Source organism: Salvia splendens, chromosome 5 (assembly GCF_004379255.2).
Source record: "Salvia splendens isolate huo1 chromosome 5, SspV2, whole genome shotgun sequence".
Lineage (NCBI taxonomy): Eukaryota > Viridiplantae > Streptophyta > Magnoliopsida > Lamiales > Lamiaceae > Salvia > Salvia splendens.
Genome location: NC_056036.1, coordinates 1292776 through 1315922, shown reverse-complemented (window position 1 = coordinate 1315922; position 23147 = coordinate 1292776). Strand labels below are relative to the sequence as shown.

Here is a 23147-nt window from a genome sequence, read left to right as displayed (position 1 = left end):
TCCAAAATGTTACAATTACTCTGGGACGGATAGTATTATTCATTTGGTTAAAAATCTCTAGTTGAATCTTATTTAAAACAAGACTTAAATATTGAAATGTAAACATTAACTACTTTAAAAATGAGATCACTCTAAAGCTCAATGCATATGCTAATAATTTGATTTGTTTCTCAACCAACAAAGATATGTACTTAATTTATTATACTACTATATACTTAGTATTTAAATGAATTTGATGATCATAATTGTCAAGTTAAGAACATGTTTAAGGAGGAAAGTGTCGGGCGATCCGTACACCTTTGCTTCCTAGTAAACACAAATGGGAACACAAGCTATTATTAAGTGAGGGAATCATTCAATAATCTTCACTAAATCAACTAAAACCCCAACTAGTCACGTTAATTAAATTTTAATTTATTTTGAGTTGCTGTTTGGTATGTTTTCAGGTGGCTGACAGCATTATTTTGTATAAAGCCCACTCACATGCTAAAGGGCTAGCTTCTTGGAAACTACTAGGAATTTCACTTGATAGATTTAAATTTTATTGTAATTATTGTATATATACTCTCTCTCCCTCCACAATTTTCTTATTATATGTCGACTCACACGAGTTATAATTATTTGATTAATTTAATTTTTTGGATGTTTTATGTGTAGAATAAGGAGCTCACTTTTTTGTTTTTTAAGTTTAAAGGTTAAAAAAAATAGTATAAAATGACGTGGCAAATAGTATAACGAGTCTATTTATAATTTATAATAAATAAAAAAATAGTATAAAATGATGTGGCAAATAAATTGTTACAAGTTATAAGTTAGCAGGCACCATAACGAGTCTACTTATCATTTATATATTATAGTAAAAGTAAAATGAAATTTTTACGGATGAACTAATAAAAATGGCCTATTATCAAAAGAAGAGTAGTATCTTTTAATTATATTTGGGATTCTTTTAGAAATAATCAATATGGGTTCTATCTGCATTGTAATTCAAACTTTCGATATATTGGTTAGAGAGAAAACATCATACCAATTGAGCTATAATTCATCGTCTTGATGCACAGAGACGTTATAGGAATTAAGAAGTAGTCATTCCGTCTCACTTAAGATGTCCACCTTTTTTTTTTAATCACTTAAGATGTCCACCTTTCTTTTTAAGTTTGTCTCATTTAAAATGTCCACTTCTATATTTGTAAATAAATCACTCTCTCTTCCTCTCTCCTCATTTAAAATATTCAACTACCTTTTTCTCTATACTTAATTCATTTAACAACTCCTCCTAAAATCTTATACCAGTAGACATCTCGAATGTGATGAAATGAGCATCATTAAAAGTGCAAATTACCTAAGTTTCTTGACAACCGATCTAGCAAATATTTAAATAATATGTATGGAAGTGTGGGAAGTTGTTGCCCTCCGTACTTGATCCAGTACATGTATATTTTTAATTGAAACGAGGCAGTAATATTAATTCTAATATATATAGTACTGTAGTAAATAGTAATCACAATACTTTATTCTTTTTCAGAAAAATATATTTAATAATGCAAGCCAGCTAACCTTTAGACTGAGTTTTGTTAAAGGTCAAATGAACTCAACTTACAGATATTGGTGTTGTTGGCTATTAAATGTTTGTGTTTCAAACCATTGATCTCCATATTTTATTGTAGAAATAAAATTAATCGTATTCTTTCGTCTATGAAAAATCGTCTTATATTTTTTTAGTCTGTACATATAAATAAATCTCATTTCAATTTATGAAAATTTTTAACTTTCTTTCTACTACTTTACTTATTGTGCACGTATCTCTCACGAATAAGATCATTTTTTTTCCGTAAAAGGGTTATTTTAAAAGAGAAAAAAAAGGATGGGGCAAAGTGCAGTAAAGAAGCATTGAATCTTGATGTCTGTTAGACTCTCAAGAGGCAACATGTCGCCAAGAAATTACCAAGAAAAAGCCTCTCTCTCTCTCTCTCTCTCTCTCTCTCTCTCTCTCTCTCTCTCTCTCTCTCTCTCTCTCTCTCTCTCTCTCTCTCTCTCTCTCTCTCTCTCTCTCTCTCTCTCTCTCTCCCTCCCTCTCTCTCGCTCGTCCTCTTCTCCCCTTTGGCTGAACATGCCGAGTTCGGGGTGGAAGTGCGTTTACGAGGAATTGCAGACTAACGTCGTCGTTTTGGGCGATTACCATTCATTCTACGGTGACGGCGATCATAATTACACTATACATCCAACCCTCACCATTAAGGTCTCTCTTTCTTTCAATTTCTAATTAAATTTATGACTTTTTTGTTAGATTTTATGAGAATTAGGATACGTTCTTGAATCATTAGCATATAAAATTTGAACAATGAATAAAACTTTTCCTTAATGGATCTTTTTGTACGAACACGCTCACTATTTGGGGTTATTGTATTTTTCATAAAAAATGTTTCAATATTGTTTTATTTTGGTATAAAAAGTTTGAAGTTTATATAAATGATACCACTAGTTTATTTGAGCTTCATTGTATTACATTCCGCCCTTCATGTTTGGATGTTGTCAATTCTTTTTCTACATAGGGTACACAACATGATATACAATGATGAAATTTTTTTGAGTTGACGACATTTAAACACATGACAAAATGTACAAAGAAACGCTAATGAAACTATTTGTATCATTTCATGTTTTGACCCATAGTTATTCTTTTTATCCCTTTAAAATATATCCACCAAAATCTACCAATTATTTTACTTGAAATTTATGTCTCATACTATTTGTTGCGGAAGGAGCATCTGATTCACTTATTTAATGGACGTTTGGGATATGATCATAGTTATAGGTTCAGTAATTTGGATTGAACTTTCAAATATAGTCATGTTACTGATGAATCTTGACTTAATAAAAGAGAATTTGGTAGAATATTAGTTAGAGAAAGTTGGAGAAAAGACCTTGTGATCTTCATCAAATACTACTAGTTTGTATGATGAAGAGTTGGTGTTCATGGTTAGGTGTCATCCCCACACGGATCTAACCTGTATAAGAAAGAGAAGTCGGGGTACGGCCGATTCGCCTTCACGGCCAGCGAGCCAGGGACCTACGCAGCATGCCTCACAGTCGACAATGACGATCACAATGGTAACACAGTCACGGTCGGCTTAGACTGGAAAACTGGGGTTGCTACTAAGGATTGGGACTCTGTTGCAAAGAAGGAAAAAATTGAGGTACATAACTCATTACTTATGAATGGTGAGAGGATTATTTAATGAAACTAACTATGATCGTGTTCGTGTAGGGTTTGGATCTTGAGATGAAAAAGCTTCAGGATTATGTGCAGGCCATCAAAGACAACATGAATCGTTTGATGAGCAAGTAAGATGATTCATCCATCGCATATGCTCTTCGTTTTCTTCGTTAGAGAAGGGACGGAATGGAATGCCTAGATTTTGATGTTCGTGTTCATGCAGGGATTTGGGGATTAGGTATGCGAGTGTTCAAACAAACGCTCGTGTGGCGAAGTACAGCCAGGCGTCTCTCGGTCTCTGCATCGTTGTTTCAGCTCTCCAGTTGTGGTATTTGAGGCGATACTTCCGCAAGAAAAAACTCATTTAGACAAACACAATACTCAAACATCCAAAGATTTAGGAGAGAGTTTAGTGCAGAAAAGGGCAAGAGTTTTATGTGACATTTGATACATTTGTTTCAATTATTTCAGAAATTTCATTCTATGAAATTCAGAATCAATTAATCTGCTTTTAACTGAAAAAAACACCAAATCATCTTAAGCATAGTAAAAGTATGAAGGTTACACATTTGTAGCTCTTACATCATTTGAGAGACCAAATCACAGTAGGGTATGCCGTTCATTGATCAAATGCGGCTGCTATCTTCTTCTGAACAAGCTCAACTCCAAGACGGGGAGATAATCTTGGGAGTGTCTCCTGTAACAGATAGCATGGTCACCGGGAATTGATCAAGAAACGCAGAGGTGAATTGAGAGCATGAAACATGTTACTGAAGTAAGACAGATGCATCAAATGTATGAAGTCAGCATCCAAGAACTAGACAGAAATTAGCTATTTTAACAGCATCCATATGAAGAGTTACTTCGAGAAAACTTTGGCAAAAAAAATTTGTTTCAACAAAGCCTAAAGTAATGTCTCTCGCTCCTTCAAGTTTACCTACCACGGAACCAGAGTGAATATGATCTCCACCGGACAGACATAACGCTTTAGCTAGTACAAGGAAGTCCATGTCTCTCTAGCTACACTGAATTACGTCAAGATAAGAAGAAACTAAGGAATTTTTTTATTTCAACAAAGCCTAAATTAATAATGTCGCCTACTACCTTGCTAGAGTGAATATGATCTCCACGGGACAGACGCAATACTTTAGCTAGTACAAGGAAGTGCTTACCACGTCTCTCTCTCTCTAGCTACAATAAAAGTACTTCAAGAAAATAAGAGAATAAGGCATTTTTTTGTTCCAACAAAGTCTAAAGTAATGTCTCTCTATCCTTCAACTTTACCTACTAGGCTACAACGGTACCATAGTGAATATGATCTCCACCAAACAGATGTACTAACACTTTAGCTAGTAGAAGGAGGTGCGTATCGCATCTCTCTCTCTGAAGTTACTTCATCAAAATAATAAACTAAGGCACTCCCCTCTCTCTGTGAGAATATTCTACGCAAAGGACAACCACATCTATAGAGTCGCCAGAGATTCTAAGCTTCGTATATTCCTAAAGTTATATTTCTTCTCCATCTACCATAGGTCCAGTAATTACCACAATATTCAGCTCAAGCAAACAAACAAGCAAACCAAGGTAAGAAACAATAACGCGGCAGCATTACTTGACTGCTGTTTCGTTCCATCTGCAAAGGCCAAAGCCAGTACCAGAATAGACACATATCTTATCTCCAATCCCCTGTTTCACTTCACCTACATTCCATTTTAATCTACTCTAGCATATTGATATATCCAAGGATTTAACAACTCAATTTGGCGAACTAAGCTACTAAACAAATAACAATCGATTGCTTAACAGCCATTTGAATACAACAAATTCAAACAAGATTCAATATCAATGCAAGCAATAAGAAAAAATAACCTCCACGCCATCTTCCCGGACTCTAGCCAACACCGGTATCTCGTATTGGTAAAGCCTCTCCCAATCCGGATTAGTCGTAATATCCCTCACCTGCAAAAGCTCAAGTCACATTACTCTCACAAGATTCATACTTCATGAAGGATTTGAGCTCCAAAATCAAGTTTTCTAATCATCAAAACTCAAGCTATCAGTTACAAATCTCATCACTTTTAGAATAATCCACCATTTTCTGTTTCTTCCAAACAAGACAAAGCCAACACACACACAAAATCCGCATTTTGAACCTCACTTGGAATCAATCAAGAAGTGAATTTACAGATAAAAAACGTGGAAATTCAAATTGAGACCTGCAAATCGATGTCTCCGATTGAATTGGGGCTGGAGAGAGAGAATGCGGCATCGAGTTTTTCTTTGAGGCCATCGCAGCATCCGGGCTTTGAGTAAAGTATCAGTTTTCTCGGTGCCGGCGAAGATGAAAAGGAAGCTGACGCTTTGAACACCGCCAATCTATAATTTCCGGCGGTGGAGTTGATGGATGATCGGAAATGATGAATGAGTTGAGGTTTTGTGGCTGTTCCGATTGCTATCCTGACCGCCATTGTTGTTTCAATATCTCTTTCTCGCTCGAAAAGATTTTAGTCTCCTTTTATTTCTCGTGAGACGAAAAATTGAAAACTAGAGTAAATGCGCTTTTAGCTTTAGAAGTCGTGGTTCCTTTTTTGTGGTATTTTTTATTTTAAATTTCTAATAATTGGTCGATGACGGTTGAATCGGATTTTTGATTTATTTATTTTCTCGAATAAATTTTCTAATGCATCTAGAAATCTTACTGATAACTTTGATGTCTTGAATTGCATTAATCTACATGTTGGAAATGAAAGTAAAAGAGATAATTATCGAATATATGATCAGTTTATATATGTATATTAGTTTGTTGCTATGTTAAGATATTTAGATAAAAACTATTGTTTATTATTTAATATTAAAATTATTTGTAAAATTATAGATTTATCGTCATATAATGTTACAAAAATATATGGCTTGTATTTTATAATGTCTTTTTTTTATTTGATCATTATATCTCTTCAAATATCTCTATTGTTTTTCTAATTTTAGATCATGATAATAATTTCTAATGTATAAGAAAAATTAAAAAATACTCCAGTTTCTCGCCTAATTGGCCTACATTTAACTTATCTCTTAAGAATCACTATACAACAAGGACATATAATTTTAAAAATAGTACTACTACTAATTAAAATAATGAATCTTGATTAAAAAAAAAGCATACTTTTGAGATATTATTTTGTTGAAGCATTAAATTATATGAATGGCTTATTAGTGTTTTACACATAGAACAAACATGTAGGTCAATTGTAAACCACTAAACAAGTAGGGTTGGTGATCTTATCTTGTTGTGATAATGGTTTGACCAAATGCTTTTCAAGTTATATTGTAATAATTAATACCATCTTTATAAATTATACACTAACGATTCGCCTCATCAATTTAATCATGGGCTTCTTGATTAACTTCACTCATTTATTATACACTCAAACTTAAAATATATACTACTATAATTTTATCTTTGAGATTGTGTTTTGTTGGTGAAATTTATTATACATGTCACATTTGATGTTGTTCTTTATGAACATTATATTGAATCTGAAATTTATACACTTAAAATGAATTGTGTGCAATATATGTAATACAGAATTGCAATAGAACAGTGGATACTATTGAAAAAATGTGAGACATAAGACATAAAATTGTGTAAATTTTGACGACAAAAATAGATGAATCGTTGAATTTTAATCAATTAAATCTAGAGACTTTTTGATCTCGAAATGCTAAAGGAAATTTCCAGTAGTGTCTATAATTGAGACAAAAATCAGTGGCATTGTCAGCACAATATGTTTGTCGATATATGATACTCCAACTATCCCACGACAAAATAGATGTATTGTTTTTCGAATGTCTCAGTGTAAATGAGTATACTTTTTTCTCATTGACAAATATTAACCTTAATAATACTATCTTTTTATTTGTCTATTTTATTTTTTCTTCTATTTTATTCTCTCCAGCTAACTAATTCACGCAATACAACTTCATTTATTTCGATATAATACAAAATGTCCAAGCTAAAAGAATGACCAGCTAGCAGTGATGAAGCATATTAGAGCATAAACAACAACAAAAAACCTAAAGAAACAAGTGTTCTATTTAAAACTCGTACGGAACTATAAAATAAAAACTAACGAGCAGCGTTGCATTATCTGCCATCAAGCCTAGTGCATCAAAGAGAGAGTAGTGAATTCATCACAACATTAAGATCAAATACTAATAAGGTCAATCGACACAATTACAAGGTTCCATCTACCTAGAAAATAAAATGTGGAATATATAGATATTGAACAACCTAAAATGCGAACTACATAAATACTGAGCATAGTCTACCCAAAAATAAAAGAGCTTTTGATTTAAATATAGTATTATATCTAAGATGGTAAAAACTTTTGTTAAATTTGTATATTTCTCTACCTGCTTGACCTAGGTTTTAATCACATTAAAAGTATTTGCTAATCTGATGAATTTTTTTGACCTACGTCTCTTTATAGAAAATATCAGTATATCACAATATGTGAAACAAATTAAAAGAGGTTAATACCCTAACTAACCAAAACTCTCTCTAAAGAGACTTTTGAAACGATTTTGTTGTACTCTACTTTATCGCACTTATATACGATTTGTCAATTATTGCATGTGAATAGTCTAAACTTATTCAAAATGTATGTTAGGTTACTATAGTTTTCTAAAATTTCAAATATAAGTCAAACAAAAGTATCTTTCATTATATATAAATACTCCATACGTCTCACGTTACTTGAATTAATTATTTTCCAAACTCGTTTTGAGAAAATGATAATAAATAATTACAATGGAGATAGTGTAAATAAGAGACAGAATAATGTATAAAAGAGTCTTCTCGTTCGTATTCTCTCTCTTCCTTTACTCTCTCTTTCTCCACTAACTATTTATTAGTATTATTTTTTTTAAATGAATGTAAAAATAAAGTGACTCAAGTAAAATGGGGCAAAAGGAGTATATTTTTGTCAATATAATGAAATGAGAATACACACTCATTCAAGCGAATCACAAAAATCACATAGCAAATTCACAGAACAAGCAAGATCCAAAGACAAAATGACTAAACAACAAACTATAATCAAATATATTGAATATTCTATCTAATATCTTTAATTATATGATTATATCAATAATAGCTACGGATATGATCAGTGCCGATATCAAAGGCTTTCAATTTGTGCTTTCCACACAATTCAACAATATTGGAATCTTACCAAGAAAGCACCAAAGTTTTCTTTCATTTGCCTTTGTCTCCCAACTTTTGTAGCCTACTATTTCCAATTTTATTTCATTCTTATAAAAAGAACTTTCCCCTTTTTTCTCTTATTCTGCCACATTTTTTTTCTGAATATTACGTGTAAATGGAACATCAAATAAAGGTAAAATAAAGAGCTACTGATAGTTTATTTATTACTACTACATGAACTCCAATTAAAGTTTTATCATTAATATTTAAATGTGCTAACTATTTGTAGCTAATTAATCAGGCTAGCTTTCATTGGTCCCATGTATATTCTTTTCCACATTATGTATTAAAGAATCTTTAATTAGAGTACGTACACGTAAGTGCAAAAGAAAATGCATTTTATTTATTCTCAGCAATTAATTATCAAGAATATCGATATATAAAAAAGATAATATAAATTCGCTTAATACATATAATAAGATTTTTTGAATAGTTTGCGAAAGATTTGAATGCTTCAGCAGATTTAAAAATTATCCTCACTTTTCGTTTTCTACCAAATGTCTTCAACTTTTAACATTTTTCACAAAATGACCTGCTATATATCTCATTGGTATCTTTCAATTCTTTCCAACACGAACTATTTATTTGTGACGAAAGAAAAAATATCTAAGTATCTAATTGTGATTAATAGTGGTATTTCAGTGAACCGTAATATTTATGTTTGTGTATATTTGTATATATTCTATATTATAAAAAGTATTCCCAAATAATTCAAGTAGGTTTCCTCACGCAACGTAAGGCTTAAAGTGGATAATTCCCTATCCATCGATTCATTGTAAAACTCAACATGTATTCCATCTCAAGAAAATTGACATAATTTTTTTATTTTTATTTTCCATTCCCTATCCTGCAACTTTGTTCACACATTTATTAATATTTATTTCGCATCGTTTTTATTATCAATTATTGAAATGTATCGACCACGTACTTCTTCACAATTTTTTTGAAGAAAACGATATCTAATAGTACTACTATAGTATATACCCTTCCTTCCACTATGATGGTACTAATGCAAATTTGGTAGAATACAAGAGGGGGAAAATAATTAAAATATTTATGAAAAAAATGTGACATGACATGTATTAGTTGTGGTCAGACGAAACTAAAATGAATATATTCAGATAGTAAAATAATTATAGGAAAAATCAGAAATTATCGAAAATATATGTATGGGACATTTATATCATCACCATCCATATGGAGTAATATATATTGAAATTGGTTGTTGCTTTATTGGGTGTACCATTGACACACTTATCCAAATACATCTAAAAGATGTGATAGAAACTATGATAGTATATCCATTACTCTCTCTTTCTACATAAACGAGCTATATATTAATCTTAATTCACTAATTAGTAGTACTAGAAATTTATTAGTTTCTATACATATATAAAATTTCACACACATATATATTGTACTAGTATTTACACAACTATGATATTAAAAAATTTATCAACGTAATTTTTGTTAGAAGTTTAAAAAATTGACGATACTAGAGTCCACTGATCATGTATAATTAAGAAAGAATTGTGATGGAAAAATTCGAAAAAGATAAGTAATAATTTAATAAGCCATTTTCAAGAAAAAGTGTCCACTCGTCATCCACAAAAGGAAACCATATCATCAGTTACACATTTCCATCCACTACCCAAACCCTAACAACATTTTATGGTCCAAAAATTTCTTACAAGATTTATTATTATTGATTATCAATGACTTTCATTTATCAAATATTGCACTCAAGTTAAAAGATATTCTAGAAGTGAAACTTATATAAGAATCTGTCTAACAAATAGAACTAGTATAACAGTTGGTAACTTGTTGGTATTTATCAATTTCAAATAGAACTAGTAAAACATTTCCATCAAGATATTATTTCTTCATAATCACTTTCAAATGTTAATTCATTTCTAGTAGTTGCAGGTTGTATGGGTGTTGGTCAATTTTTCATCATTAATAGAGCACCTAATTAGGCCTTCTTGGTTGTAATTGTGCTGACTTGAGCGTCAGAGTTATTTCTGTTATAAAATTGATACGTCTATAATAAAATATTATAGATGTCGATAGTAACCTAATGAAATAGTTATATATAGGAAAGATTGTAGATGACTTGAAATTCGCTCGAGACTGGAAAAGTCATAGTCTCGGAATGACTTGAAATCACTCGAGACTTGTGAAACGGGCTGATGAATTAAATTTGACACCCCATTTTTGGCAATCGGATATCATTTGGGAGGCGAAAACGTTATTTTACCATTTTTCTGATTTTATTTTAATTTAATTTTCGTAATTCGCTTTACTTGTTAGGGTTTTGTACCTCATGTAAATAATTAGAAAAACTGTTTCGAAGCCAATTTATGATTTTGATAATAAATTTTGTTCTTAAGAACCTAGGGTTTCTTGGAATCTTTATTACTCCCTCCGTCCCCCAAAATTCGTCACCATTTGACCCGGCACGGGTTTTAATAAATGTAATAGAAAGTGGGTTGAAAAAGTTGGGGCATGTGAGTCCTATTTTTATATATTAGTTTTATAATAAAATGTGAGTGTGAATAAGTTAGTGGAATGTAAGGTCCACTACCAAAAATGGTAAAAGTGAAAGGTGACAAATTTTTAGGGACGGACGAAAAAGGAAATAGGTGACAAATTTTCAGGGACGGGGGGAGTACTTAGTATCACTGACCAAATGTCATTTACGCCTTCATCTCAACCCTTCTCTTTCTGGTGTATGATTTCGTTTTACAACCCACGAGTTTCGTTTCTTGTATCTGTCACTGATGACAGGGTATTGTACCGTAACGGGCTTAAATGTACTTCTACTCAATACGTGATAAGAATCTAAAAGGTGAATAATAATTTAAAAAAGAAAGAAAAGGAAAGTGAGTGCCACCATGCAAAGGTGGTGTACACATATTCAAATAATGCAAAGCTTCCTCCCTTTTATCCTATATTTTTGTGTGTATAAAAAGGGAGTCTCCCATTTTTGTTCATCAATGCATGAGTTCTTTCTAGAGTGAGAACAAAGTCTAAAGAGTTAATTAAATGGCTGAGCAAAAAATGGGGTGTGTTCTTGGTGAAACTTTCAACAAAATGAAGCCATATTTGGCTATGATTTCACTTCAATTTGGGTATGCAGGAATGCATATTGTTCTCTTGCTCTCTTTCAAGAGAGGTTTTAGTCATTGGGTTTTCGTTGTTTATCGTCACGCAGTTGCAACCGTGTTTTTTGCTCCTTTTGCATACTATTTTGAGAAGTAAGATTTCGGTTTATGTTTGAATTAATTATTTATTTGGACGTATATATCAATTTGGTGTTTAATTATATTATTTATGTGCAGGAAGATAAGGCCCAAGATGACGAAATCAATATTCTTCAAGATAATGCTGCTTGGTTTCTTGGAGTAATGCCCTTAAACATGCTAATAAATCATTTCACTTATTGTTTTCTTTTTAAGTTAATTGTTACATTAAGCTTTCTCTCTTTGTCTCTCCACACTTTTTTCTCAATTTCTACTAAAAATCGGTAAATATGTTATTTATCGCACGTGATATCATACATGAAATAAAAAGAATTGAAAATATATTTAATTACTATAACTCTAGTATTTGATATAATATATAAGTAAGTGCATAAATAAGAATATTTCCAACACCCTATATATCATCTTTCATAACTTCGAAATAATATCAATTTCCCTTCAAATATCCATATTTTATTAGTACATATTAAAATTAAATTATTTAGCTACAAATTGTGTGCATATGTCAATTGATTTATCTATTTATATTGTGTTTTAGGATTAACATCAAATTTCTTATTATTACATAATTAATTTTTAATTTCTTATTTCCTTCTTATAATATCATCACTGCATGCTACCTAAAATGGGATTATTTTCTTTTTTCTTAAATGTGTAGAAATGCAATCTATGAAATTGCTCGTGTTAATGTTGCATTTATATATAGGACTAATGGATACATATATATGACATTTGGATTAATTTCTGACAATTAAAAAATAAATATAGGCCAGTTTTGGACCAAAACTTGTACGGCGTCGGAATCCAGTACACGTCGGCGACGTTTGCGGCGGCGACCGTCAATATTCTCCCCGCCGTCACCTTCATTATGGCTGTTGTTTTCAGGTATATTCAATTTAATATATATTCGCCTTTATTTTTTTATTTTATTCCATGTAGAATAAGCAACTAGAAAAAAAGTTATGGCTCAAGTGTCGTCTCTCTCTCTCCAAAATTAAATCAGTGCGACATAAATAATGCAATCTAAATAAATCATCATCTCTTTAAAACTCTTTATATGATAGAACTCTTAATTATCCTCGTGGTGTATTTTTTAAAGAAGTTAGGCAAGATTTGACATTTTACAATAAATGATTAAATTTTTTAAAATGAAAAGTTTAAAAGTTGAAAATAATATCAATTCTCTTAATATTGAATGATATTCATAAATCCACGAACAAATATAAAGTCAAGAACTGATATATTTTGTGGTTATGTGTTCTGCTTTTAAGAAAAGTTCTGAAATGAACCATCTCATATATACATGTTGCGATATGGTAACATTTTCATAATATCCGTTCACAAAAATTAGTCTATAAATTAAGTTTTAGCCATTTTTTCAGAAAACAATAATTTAAAAATGAATTAATATAAAATAAAAAAATGTCACAGGTTGGAAAAGGTGAATCTGAAAAAAGTCCACAGCTTGGCAAAAGTGATCGGAACTACGGTGACGGTGATCGGAGCAATGCTGATGACACTATACAAAGGCCCCGCCATCAACATCTTGTTCTTCTCTCACGGCGGCCACCACGAGGCCGCCAGCACGGCCGCCGATCAGCACTGGGTCACCGGCACAATCATGCTGCTCGGCTGCATCGTCGGCTGGGCCGCCTTCTTCATCTTGCAAGTAATATATATATGCTTGATTTTTATTATATTTAAAAAAAAATAGTTTTAAATATATAATTTGATTTCATAAAATTTTGGTATATTTGGACAGAATAATACGTTGAAGGAGTACCCGGCCGAGCTGTCGTTGACGACGTTGATTTGTCTGATGGGGACGGTGGAAGGTGGCATCGTGGCAGCGATAATGGAGCGGAGGCCGAGCGCCTGGGCTATTGGTTTTGACGCTCGGCTGCTCGCTGCTACATATTCGGTCAGTTCATCTTTATTTTATAGTAATACATTCATCCACGATCAATAATCATGTTTTTCATTTTCTTTATTTTTTCACCTATTTTTTCAATTTAACGAACAATATTTCAATCATTTTTATCGTATTTTACATTTTACCTTAAAATATGTGATTTTTGCTATGAAGATAATGGATAGTGAACATTTTATTTATTAATTTAATTATATGTTATTTCATCAGCGCACGTTATATGTCCAATACATAGGTTAGCCATAATTTCGAGTATGATAAAATTTGAGCAAATTCTAGCATAATTTGAAAGTTTGACAATTTTAACAACAAATGACAAAGAATAGATATAAAGATAATTGGGCTTGAAAAATGAGGCTTTTGCTAATTAATGTGTATGATTGAATTTGCAGGGACTTGTATGCTCAGGAATAGCATATTACTTGCAAAGTGTGGTGAATAAGGCAAAAGGTCCAGTGTTTGTGACATCATTTAGCCCCCTCAGCATGATCATCACTGCTGTCTTGTCAGCCATCATTCTCGCCGAGACGCTCCATCTCGGAAGGTATCTATCTATCTGTCTGTCTATCTATGTTGAACAGTTATCGCATGTCCAACACTAATATCGACTTTGAATATCGACAGTGTGATCGGAGCAGTGATCATAGTGAGTGGGCTGTACTGCGTGGTGTGGGGCAAAACGAAGGAGGACTCTGCTGCGAAGGACATTAAATCGCAACAATTACCGGTGGTCATAGACATGAGTGCTTCAGACAATAACATCAATGGAACTACTCTCAAAACGAAGATTAATTCCCATCATGAAGAGCCTTGAAGAGTGAACTTGTGTTCAATTGATGTTCAATCACTCGTGTGGAAGATGTGGTTGACTTGATTTCAATTGTTCAGTATGGTGTTTTTCATGCTGCTTTTGCTATGTAATTTGATTTTGTGTCAACAAACCAAGTTTTGTCCTTAATCTATGTTTTCCTATTTTGTCATTTTCTTACAGCAATTAATCTCTCATAACAATTATAGTAATTATATTGTTAATGGGAAAAAAAACTCGTATTTTCAGACAGCATAATCATGGAGATGGAGTCTAAAATTTCATCAATTTGTGCACACTTTATGTACATTTGATGGTATGAACAACAGCAAGTAGATATTTACAGAAGTTAAACATGAAGAGAACAAATAATAGGAACATACACAAGACTACAAGAGCAATCCAATTCTTGCAACCATTTTTTACACATGTACATTTGAAGAAAGTAAAATCATTACAATCGGCATATGTCCAATTCTTACAGGATCTTCAGAGCTGCTTTGCTCGAGTGGTGAACCCCAAGTGCAGCGAGTCTCAGAATAGCACGACCTTGGTATAAACTGCACAATGAAATTGCAATTGATAAGATCGACTTACTCTCTGTACAACTCAAGAAAAGGTGAATAAGATCATGAGCCAGGAGAGAAAGAAAACACATTTTTACGCTTCAAATTACTTAAGCGGTCAGTTTGGTTCCTTCTAAGTACGATAGAATGAAAACCATGGAGGTTGCTATGAAAGAAGATCGATATTAATACTTCTTCAATGTAAATTTGCAGTGATAACTTGCATCTAAAAATAAGAATCTCTTTCAATTAATCAAATGAAATGTGGGAAACGATCATAAAATGAATGAACAAAAACATCTAAACTGTTGTTTGCTAACCTAATGGAGAATCATTATCGAAAATTATCACGATGAAATACTATCCTCATCAATTAAAATCACATGCTTTGGTATGTTAGCATTCATGTAAAACGAGACTAGCCAAATCAAAGCTGTGTGGGAGTTAGAAAAGCCTGGACTGCTCAAAGGATCAAACTCTGAGCTAGACATTAGTGCAAGTTACTAATTCGGATGTTCCAGAATCTCATAAGTTTCACAAGGTTGATACACACAATGAATTTAATTGACAGCAAAACTGGTCTTTGAAGTACGGAGCTTACCTCGCTAGTGTAACACCCCACATGGCTAGGGTGTAAAATAACATCCCCGCGTGCCAAATGTCTAGCATTTTCTCAAATTTATTCATGCCTTTCAGCGCTTTCATCATGGCTGCAAGATATAAAATACATAATACTATTGTGTATGTGTGATTGTGCGTATAATTGCATCAAATTGCTATCAGAATCGGGAAAATGATCCTACCTTTCTGTAGCTCTGAAGGAGTCAAATTCTGCATTGCCAGAAACAAGAGCATTAATTGTGAGGCTAATCAATATGCAGAGTCATAAAAGGAAAAGTGGAACAACGTTGGGTTAACAAACCACAGATTTTGGATTCGCCAATATGCATCTAGCCAAAAAGGTAGCGATTCCATCCACCACATGCTCCTCAGTTACAATTACATAATTTTCATTGTCGATTCCACTCTTCTCTTCAGTGTTTTTATGGACCATATCATCGGAGACCCACACCCACCAGCTTGGTTCATCGTGATCCATTTTTATCAATACCTCAGCTTTCTCCAAATCCGCGCCTGATTACATTTCGAAAAGGGAAAGAAGACGCATCAATTTAAATACGTATACTCTTCCAGAGCAAGACTAGCATCTCCACTCCATATCACTACAGATTTTGCGCAGATATATCATACTCCTACATGCCACTGATATCTAAACGAATCGCAAATTTTCAACAGTTGCAGAGAGAGAATCAAGAAACATACTATCATGTTGAACCAGAAACACTAGGAGAACTATTCAGCATACATTCTATAAAACTTGGAATAGATATACATTAGTTACACGAGCACCAAAAATTAAACATAAGTCCCTAATTTACAAAGAAAATAGGCAAAACCTGATGGCTCATCGAAAGGAAATGTGCAAGTTGAGTTTTGACGGAGGAAATCAAGCTCATTTAAGAAGCTCTCTGACTTAACAGCACCCAAAATCCGATCATTGAGCTGCAATTCATTAAAATTTTTCTCACAAACTCATCACTGATTTCCCCCAATTCAAATTATGTAAATGAAGGAATATAGATTACATACATCGGACGGGCAATTATGCATCAAAGTAGGTGAACTCGATATCTCCTGTAGAAGATTGAGATTTTTCTCGAGCAATAGACGAAGGCGTTCGTTTTCCGCTCGTGTGCATTCGATATCCAAATCAGCTCCTTCTTTGGATTCTGGCGGCGATTGCTTCGGAGCGTCGTGGTGGCGGTGGTGGTGGCAGCTCTCGACGGCGGTCCACGCCACGTCAGCTACCTCAATCACCGTCTTCGCCATTTCCATTGAAACGTGGCCAACCATGTCTTCTATCTCCTGATTTTCTAAATTAGGGTTTCTGAGGATAGAAATTTTCCCAAATTTGAAGGAGATTGCGTTACGGAATTCGTATAATTTGGCTATGCAAAAATCAAAATGATGATGATGATGATAAATTTTTTATGGTTGCTTTAGATTTGGATATTGCAATTAAGTACTGATACTATGGGGTAATCCCGTAATACCCCCTCCCATAATTAACAAGTGATTGACAATTGATAAAGTCGCGCAGTTCGGTTAATTTTTCGTTTGTTGAGACTATTATATTTGAATTTGTTTATAAATATCTCACATCTAACATATTTGATTGTCTAAATAGTAGGAGTATATATTTTTCACATAAACTATATCGTTTCTTTATGAATAAATAATAGTACTCTCTTCATTTACTATTTAAAGAATCATTTTGATTAGGTGCAAGTTTAAAAATTTATTTGATTTTATTGAGAAAAAAAAAAGTGAAATGTGACCATTTTTTATACTTCGTATTAGTTTTATAATGGATTCTTATGTAAAAATGTTAGTTGAATATGGAGTCTGTATAAATAATTTCTCTTTCTTAAAATGGTGAAATACCTAAAATGACAAATTAGTTCTTTAATGATGGATAGAGCCATTGTAATAATTTTACTTACCATTGCTCCATCCAAAAATAATTATAAATGGAAAAAAGGAGTAGTAATTTATTTGATTCATAACTTGAAATAACGAATACTTCCTCATTCTAAAAAAAATAATTTCATTTGTAGACGACATAAATTTTAACGAGAAATTAGTCAAATTTGAGAGAGGGAGTCCTATATTTTTTACAGAGAGACTCCTATATTTTTACATCCCCTGTAGAAAACTTTAATATAATAATCCAAATTTCTTCTATATTTTTACATCCTCTATTCTATACAAAAATTTAATAGAACAATCTAATTTCTTCAGTTTTCTATAGCTACTGCATTGTTAGACAATTAACTTTATATATAGGACAAATTAGAAGTCCTAACTTCATTAATTAGGAATCTACTCAAATAAACATTATCAATTAGGAAGTCGATCCACAAAAATTATGTTGTTGGATTAAATGAAAGATGATACAAAAAATGAAAATAGGACAATAGCTACACATCAATTATTCTACATAGTGTCAACAGCAGAAATTTAAAGAAAATAAGGAATGGCACAGCCAAAGCTGATTTTCTCAACAACAATTGTCTGAATTCCATGAGACCTAAACCAACCAAAAATAAGGTCCCATCCCAAGAGTTGAATGAGGAGATCGAGTTTATAAGGGCGTCGAGAGTACGAACTTGACAACGAGACATAGCACGAGGGCAACAGGAAAGGCCGTTACTCGATCCATCAATGAGTGAGCGTTCGAGGCCCCAGAGGCACTTCCGGCCGGTCCACCTGCTGGCGGGAGTCCAAAAGCTACGCCAGTCGAGGGTACTACGGACCTGGGGTTCGTTGATGGAATGCCACCGGCTTCGGATGGTGATGGTGCTGGTGCAAAGTACGAATCCGGGAGCGATGTTGGTGGAGCGATGAGTGTCGGAAATTGTTGAGGCCCTAAGCAAAGAAGCAACAAGCAATTGAACAAGAAATTAATCGGGACGTCACCGCGAAAACGATGTCGTCTATTCAAGTAGAAACCACGTTGCTTGATTGAATAACATCAACAATATATTGCACATAGGCAACCAGAATTTTTCCGTCTGGGATAATTGTGAACAAATTCAAATCTCGTGATTTTCCCGATTAATATTTTAAAGTTAAAGTTGCGTGAAAGACCAAAATTTAGATGAACCTATAAGTGGATTAGGATCAACGACGGTACCTGGGCATCGAGGTTGGAGATACGTCGACAGTCTGCACATAAAAAAGAATAAGATGATTCAGAGTCGTCACGTTACTAGGAACAATCAAGTGCAGAAAAACATACGTTGAACCAATGGTTCCGTTGACGAAACCATTGTAGCTGCAAGAAGTGAGATTGCATCCGCCACTTGATGGCTGTGCGGTAATGTTTCCGATCATCAGATTGCTGAACCTACACTGCATGCTCGAACAAGACACTGCCAACGGAGCCGGTTGGCAGTATAAGCTGCAGAAATCAGTCGTTAGAAATTAGATTTACATCGCTCCGATTCTTAGTGCTAGAAAATCTCACTCACTTGCGACTGCCTGGTCCACAGCTGCACAGCACACAGTGGCCCGCGGTTATAGCATAACTCCCGTTTGGCACAACCAAGCCATAGTCGGAGGAGTATTTTGGGAAGTTCGAAGCACAAGCTATAAAAAACGCGCATAACGACAGTAAGAGTAGGAGATGTAGAAACCAAACGAGATAGACAGAGTATATCAGCTGCACAAGGAGTAGCGGAGCAAGCACAACAAGTAACAAAAACAACACAAAAACCTCCTTAAGTGATTACTTTTGTTACTACCGTCGATCATCTTAGATCACACGAGAGGAACACAATAAACGAGAGAGTACTCATTTAGATCCAATGTAAAACAGAAGTTGCATAATATCACCAATTAAGTACACGAAAGCTATTCTTCGACACAGTACTAAGGTTCGTAACAAACACACAAAAACTACAAAGACAAGCAACTAAACCATAAATGGAATAAGTTGATCCCAAGTCAAGTATCCATAGACAGAGAACAACCAACATAACATAGCAAAGAAGACTGTCTAGAAAAGTCAATGAATGTTACATTCTTTCAAAACAAAGCCTCCAACCAAGATCCTCCATCATTTATTACCTCATTAAGTCTTTCCTCTCCCACAAATCACTAATCTAGGCATTCAAACCCCATAGATGGTCCTCAACACATCATTAGCAATCAGGGTTCACTACTGAAGAAATTTCACAACTTTCACCCATTTTAGTAAGAGCAAATTGCTAGAAAACACGCATCCTGGTCGTCAAATTCAGGTCTGCCCCGCAAATTCAAAAATGAGCTCGAAAAAACCATAAAGATCGAATCTTTTGGGCCAAATCGTATCCGATGTGACAGCCGTGAACCGAGAACTAAACAATGCGCATCAACACAATTTACGCATTCAAATAAGCATCAATTAGCTTAATCAAACTCCATAGATGGCCATCAACACAACATTACCAATCAGGGTTATCTGCTAAAGAAATTTCACAACTTTAACCCCATTTCAGTAAGAGCAAAATTGCTGTAAAACACCCATTTTCGTCAAATTCAAAAATGAGCTCGAAAAAACCATAAAGATCGAATCTTTTGGGCGAAAAGACCACAATTTGACCAAATTAACTAACCAGAGAGCGGAATGGCGAGAATGTCGCCGTCCTTAATCTCGGCGGAGGAGAGCGCATTGACATTCATCAAGTCACTAACGGTGGTGACGTATCTGGCGGCGATGCCTGAGAGCGTGTCGACGTCTTTGACGACATAGGACATGTAGACGGCGGGGAGATTGTTGTCGGAGTTGTTGAAGCAGGTGCAGGGGAGGGGGACGGCGAGGGGGGTGCCGACGGCGATGACGGAGGGGTCGGAGAGGTCGGCGTTGGGGTTGGCGTCGCGAATCTGGTCGGGGGAGACGATGCCGGCGTAGACGGCGGTGGAGATGGAGGCGAGGGTGTCGGCGGGGCGGGTCTTGTAGGTGACGGCGGCGGACTTGCGGATGCCGTCGACGCAGGCGCAGGAGACAGGGATTTTGAGGAAGAGCTGGGAGGGGAGGATGTGGTTCTCGACGTCGGGGAGGGAGATGTCGATGGAGTTGGCGAGGAGGAGGGAGATGGGGTCGGTGGAGAAGAGGGAGGCGAGCTCGGAGACTTTGAGGTCGGTGTAGAGGGTGTAGCCGACGAGGGCGGGGCAGGAGGCGGAGTTGGAGCAGGGCTCAATGGTAGATTTGGCGGCGGCGGATGTGATTGAGGTGAGGACGAGGACGAGGAGGGCGGCGGCGGCGAGCTGCATTTTGGTGGAGAGGGCGGAAATTGGGGATCAAAAGAGGGAAATGGAGGGGAGAAAGGTGAAATTTTGAAACGGTGTGGGAGAGAGAGTGGGAATTCAGACAGTGGTCAGCTTCTCGATCATCGTGTACAAAAGTGAAGATCCTGGCGATTTTTACAATTTTGCCCTCTGTTTCTCCGGTGGGGAAAAGTGGTTTTTGATTTTTTGACGTTTTTAATTGTAATTTAACAAGTGACGTTTTTTAGACAAATCGGTGACTGTGGGGAGGGCTCCGGAATTAGTTATTGTAATTTTTAAAATTTTAGGTATATATTTTTTTGTTATTTGTAATTTTCAAATTCTGTAAATACAAATTCATTTCTTTTTATGATTTTTAATTGAGTAATTGTGTTATTTATAATGTTAGTAGATTTTATAACTTAATTGGTAATAAAATAATAAGTTAAAATTAAGGAGAAAAATATGAGGAGAGGTATGGGTTATAAATTTGTAGGAGTTGTGACCTAATATGGAAATTAAGGAAGAGTATCTCCACATCGGTGAGACGGTTGCCCTTGAATGTATGAAGTATTTCTGTCATGGCGTGATTGAAATATTTCGTGATCAGTACCCCGAAGACTGTCATGAGTTGATGCAGATGCACGGGGAGAAGCATGGGTTCCTAGGTATGTTAGGCAGCATAGATTGTATGCATTGGGAGTGGAAGAACTGTCCTGCTGCCTGGAAGGGGTTCTACACGACCGGCTACAAGGGAAATAATCCCACGATGATCCTCGAGGTCGTAGCTGATTATCGGTTGTGGATTTGGCATGCGTATTTTGGGGTAGCTGGGTCGAACAACGACCTCAACGTCCTCAACTCGTCGCCCCTTTTCAACGAGCAGTGCCAGGGCGTCGATCCGGCCATCAGTTTTGTCGCCAACGGCAACCGGCATGATATGAGCTACTACTTGGCGGATGGGATATACCCTAGGTGGCCCGTCTTTGTGAAGACGATCAGATGTGCATCCGATGAGAGGAAGGCCTACTTTGCGAGAAACGACAGGAGTCGGCGCGTAAAGACGTGGAGCGCGCATTTGGTGTGCTCCAGTCTCGATGGGCGGCAATTAGGAGTCCAACGCGCTTGTGGCATATCGACTGCATTGCCGATGTAATGCACGACTGTATTATCATGCACAACATGATTGTCGAAGATGAAGGTGTGCAACTGACTAGTTGGGCGAACGACGATAATGAAGCAGGTCCAAGCCACGGCGTGGCCGCCCCCAACGTACGAAGCGGGGTACCTCACGATGAAGTCGGCCGCCTCCAAGCACATGCCGACCAGCGCCAAGTGAATGCCCATATTCGACTACAAAAGGATTTAATTGAAGAGTTGTGGGCCCGGAGGACTGCACGACGTTAGTTTTTTTTAATTATGTAATTTTTTTTACTGTACCTTCTTTTTTGTAATTTTTTTAATGTACCTTATTTTTTTAAAATTAATGTAATTTTTTTTAATTAATGTACTTTTAATTTTAATAATATAATTGAATTTTCCCGTATCTGTGTCGTAAATTTAATTTCGTATTTTGTGTGATTGTTAATTATTTGTTTTATATAATTTTGAGTGATGTGGCTAGGCTATTGCTGGGCTATTTGCTTGGTTTGATGATGTGGCAGGAGGATTTTTAGTGCTAATAATGTGGAATGAGGAGTTTGTGGCTAGGCTATGGCTGAGCTATTTTTATTGTGGATGCTCTTACAAGGTCTTATGGTGAGCACACCTCCTTCTATATTCCCCTTCTCCCTTCCATGTTGCCTCCTCCACCGTTGTGTCGTCGCCTTCCCCCACTCCATCGCCTCTGTTGTATCCTTCATTCCATCGTTGCCGAACACATTGGAGGCTGCTGCAAATCTGTGTTTAGTAGATTAGGATTTAGAAATTAAAATTTTTTAAAAACTATAATGGCTCGGGTCAGGTCAAGCAAGGATACAAATTTAAAACTTCCTCGAGTTTGCACGGTCACATTTGTAACGTGTATATTGCACTTATACGATGAATATAAAAGTATCCAAACATGAGGAAAATATCATATTTCATACTTGAGTGAAAAATCCAGGAGAATATCTTATTTAATACTTGGATAGAAAATCCAAAAATGACCTCGTGCCATGGGGCATTTTGAGATGTGTACAATGGCGGGCTTCCTTCGGCAATTAGGAGGATCGCATCACGAGCCGCGGT

General features: G+C 35.1%; 5 protein-coding genes across 5 annotated transcripts; 2 read left to right on the top strand and 3 right to left on the bottom strand.

Annotated features, from left to right (window-relative positions):
- Window positions 1-2101: 2101 nt before the first annotated feature.
- Window positions 2102-3614, top strand: LOC121802588 (transmembrane emp24 domain-containing protein p24delta4-like; the record flags this gene model as incomplete). Its single annotated transcript, XM_042202275.1, has 4 exons — window positions 2102-2239; window positions 2985-3197; window positions 3269-3345; window positions 3441-3614. Coding segments are annotated over 4 exons (573 nt in total), but the record flags the coding sequence as incomplete, so codon positions are not given.
- Window positions 3615-3726: 112 nt separating this feature from the next.
- LOC121802207 lies at window positions 3727-5729 on the bottom strand. Its single transcript, XM_042201807.1, has 3 exons — window positions 5434-5729; window positions 5087-5176; window positions 3727-3914 (listed from the first exon to the last, which is right to left on the bottom strand). The coding sequence occupies exons 1-3, from the start codon at window positions 5683-5685 to the stop codon at window positions 3837-3839; spliced, it is 420 nt and encodes a 139-aa protein (XP_042057741.1). The 5' UTR covers window positions 5686-5729; the 3' UTR covers window positions 3727-3836.
- A 5740-nt stretch (window positions 5730-11469) lies between these two features.
- On the top strand, window positions 11470-14653 carry LOC121805001 (WAT1-related protein At1g44800-like). Its single transcript, XM_042204746.1, has 7 exons — window positions 11470-11737; window positions 11822-11884; window positions 12512-12628; window positions 13175-13412; window positions 13506-13664; window positions 14066-14217; window positions 14298-14653. The coding sequence occupies exons 1-7, from the start codon at window positions 11526-11528 to the stop codon at window positions 14485-14487; spliced, it is 1131 nt and encodes a 376-aa protein (XP_042060680.1). The 5' UTR covers window positions 11470-11525; the 3' UTR covers window positions 14488-14653.
- A 197-nt stretch (window positions 14654-14850) lies between these two features.
- LOC121805002 lies at window positions 14851-17080 on the bottom strand. Its single transcript, XM_042204747.1, has 6 exons — window positions 16698-17080; window positions 16505-16610; window positions 15970-16181; window positions 15851-15878; window positions 15649-15757; window positions 14851-15041 (listed from the first exon to the last, which is right to left on the bottom strand). Exons 1-6 carry the CDS (start codon window positions 16959-16961, stop codon window positions 14960-14962), a joined length of 801 nt encoding a protein of 266 aa, XP_042060681.1. The 5' UTR covers window positions 16962-17080; the 3' UTR covers window positions 14851-14959.
- Window positions 17081-18020: 940 nt separating this feature from the next.
- LOC121805705 (lysM domain-containing GPI-anchored protein 1-like) lies at window positions 18021-21038 on the bottom strand. Its single transcript, XM_042205660.1, has 5 exons — window positions 20267-21038; window positions 19142-19259; window positions 18910-19071; window positions 18805-18836; window positions 18021-18536 (listed from the first exon to the last, which is right to left on the bottom strand). Exons 1-5 carry the CDS (start codon window positions 20922-20924, stop codon window positions 18253-18255), a joined length of 1254 nt encoding a protein of 417 aa, XP_042061594.1. The 5' UTR covers window positions 20925-21038; the 3' UTR covers window positions 18021-18252.
- Between the last annotated feature and the right edge of the window lie 2109 nt (window positions 21039-23147).

Coding starts and splice junctions, on each gene's coding strand:
- LOC121802207 (XM_042201807.1), bottom strand. CDS start 5,685: ATGGCGGTCAGGATAGCAATCGGAACAGCCACAAAACCTCAACTCATT. Junction 5,177..5,433: donor TCGGAGACATCGATTTGCAG/GTCTCAATTTGA, acceptor GAGCTTTTGCAG/GTGAGGGATATTACGACTAA. Junction 3,915..5,086: donor TCCGGGAAGATGGCGTGGAG/GTTATTTTTTCT, acceptor TATCTGTTACAG/GAGACACTCCCAAGATTATC.
- LOC121805002 (XM_042204747.1), bottom strand. CDS start 16,961: ATGGTTGGCCACGTTTCAATGGAAATGGCGAAGACGGTGATTGAGGTA. Junction 15,879..15,969: donor TGGCGAATCCAAAATCTGTG/GTTTGTTAACCC, acceptor CTGGCAATGCAG/AATTTGACTCCTTCAGAGCT. Junction 15,042..15,648: donor TGGGGTGTTACACTAGCGAG/GTAAGCTCCGTA, acceptor TTCATTGTGCAG/TTTATACCAAGGTCGTGCTA.
- LOC121805705 (XM_042205660.1), bottom strand. CDS start 20,924: ATGCAGCTCGCCGCCGCCGCCCTCCTCGTCCTCGTCCTCACCTCAATC. Junction 19,260..20,266: donor TCTCGCCATTCCGCTCTCTG/GTTAGTTAATTT, acceptor CGTTTTTTATAG/CTTGTGCTTCGAACTTCCCA. Junction 18,537..18,804: donor TCTCCAACCTCGATGCCCAG/GTACCGTCGTTG, acceptor TTCTTTGCTTAG/GGCCTCAACAATTTCCGACA.
- LOC121805001 (XM_042204746.1), top strand. CDS start 11,526: ATGGCTGAGCAAAAAATGGGGTGTGTTCTTGGTGAAACTTTCAACAAA. Junction 11,885..12,511: donor ATGCTGCTTGGTTTCTTGGA/GTAATGCCCTTA, acceptor AAATAAATATAG/GCCAGTTTTGGACCAAAACT. Junction 14,218..14,297: donor GAGACGCTCCATCTCGGAAG/GTATCTATCTAT, acceptor GAATATCGACAG/TGTGATCGGAGCAGTGATCA.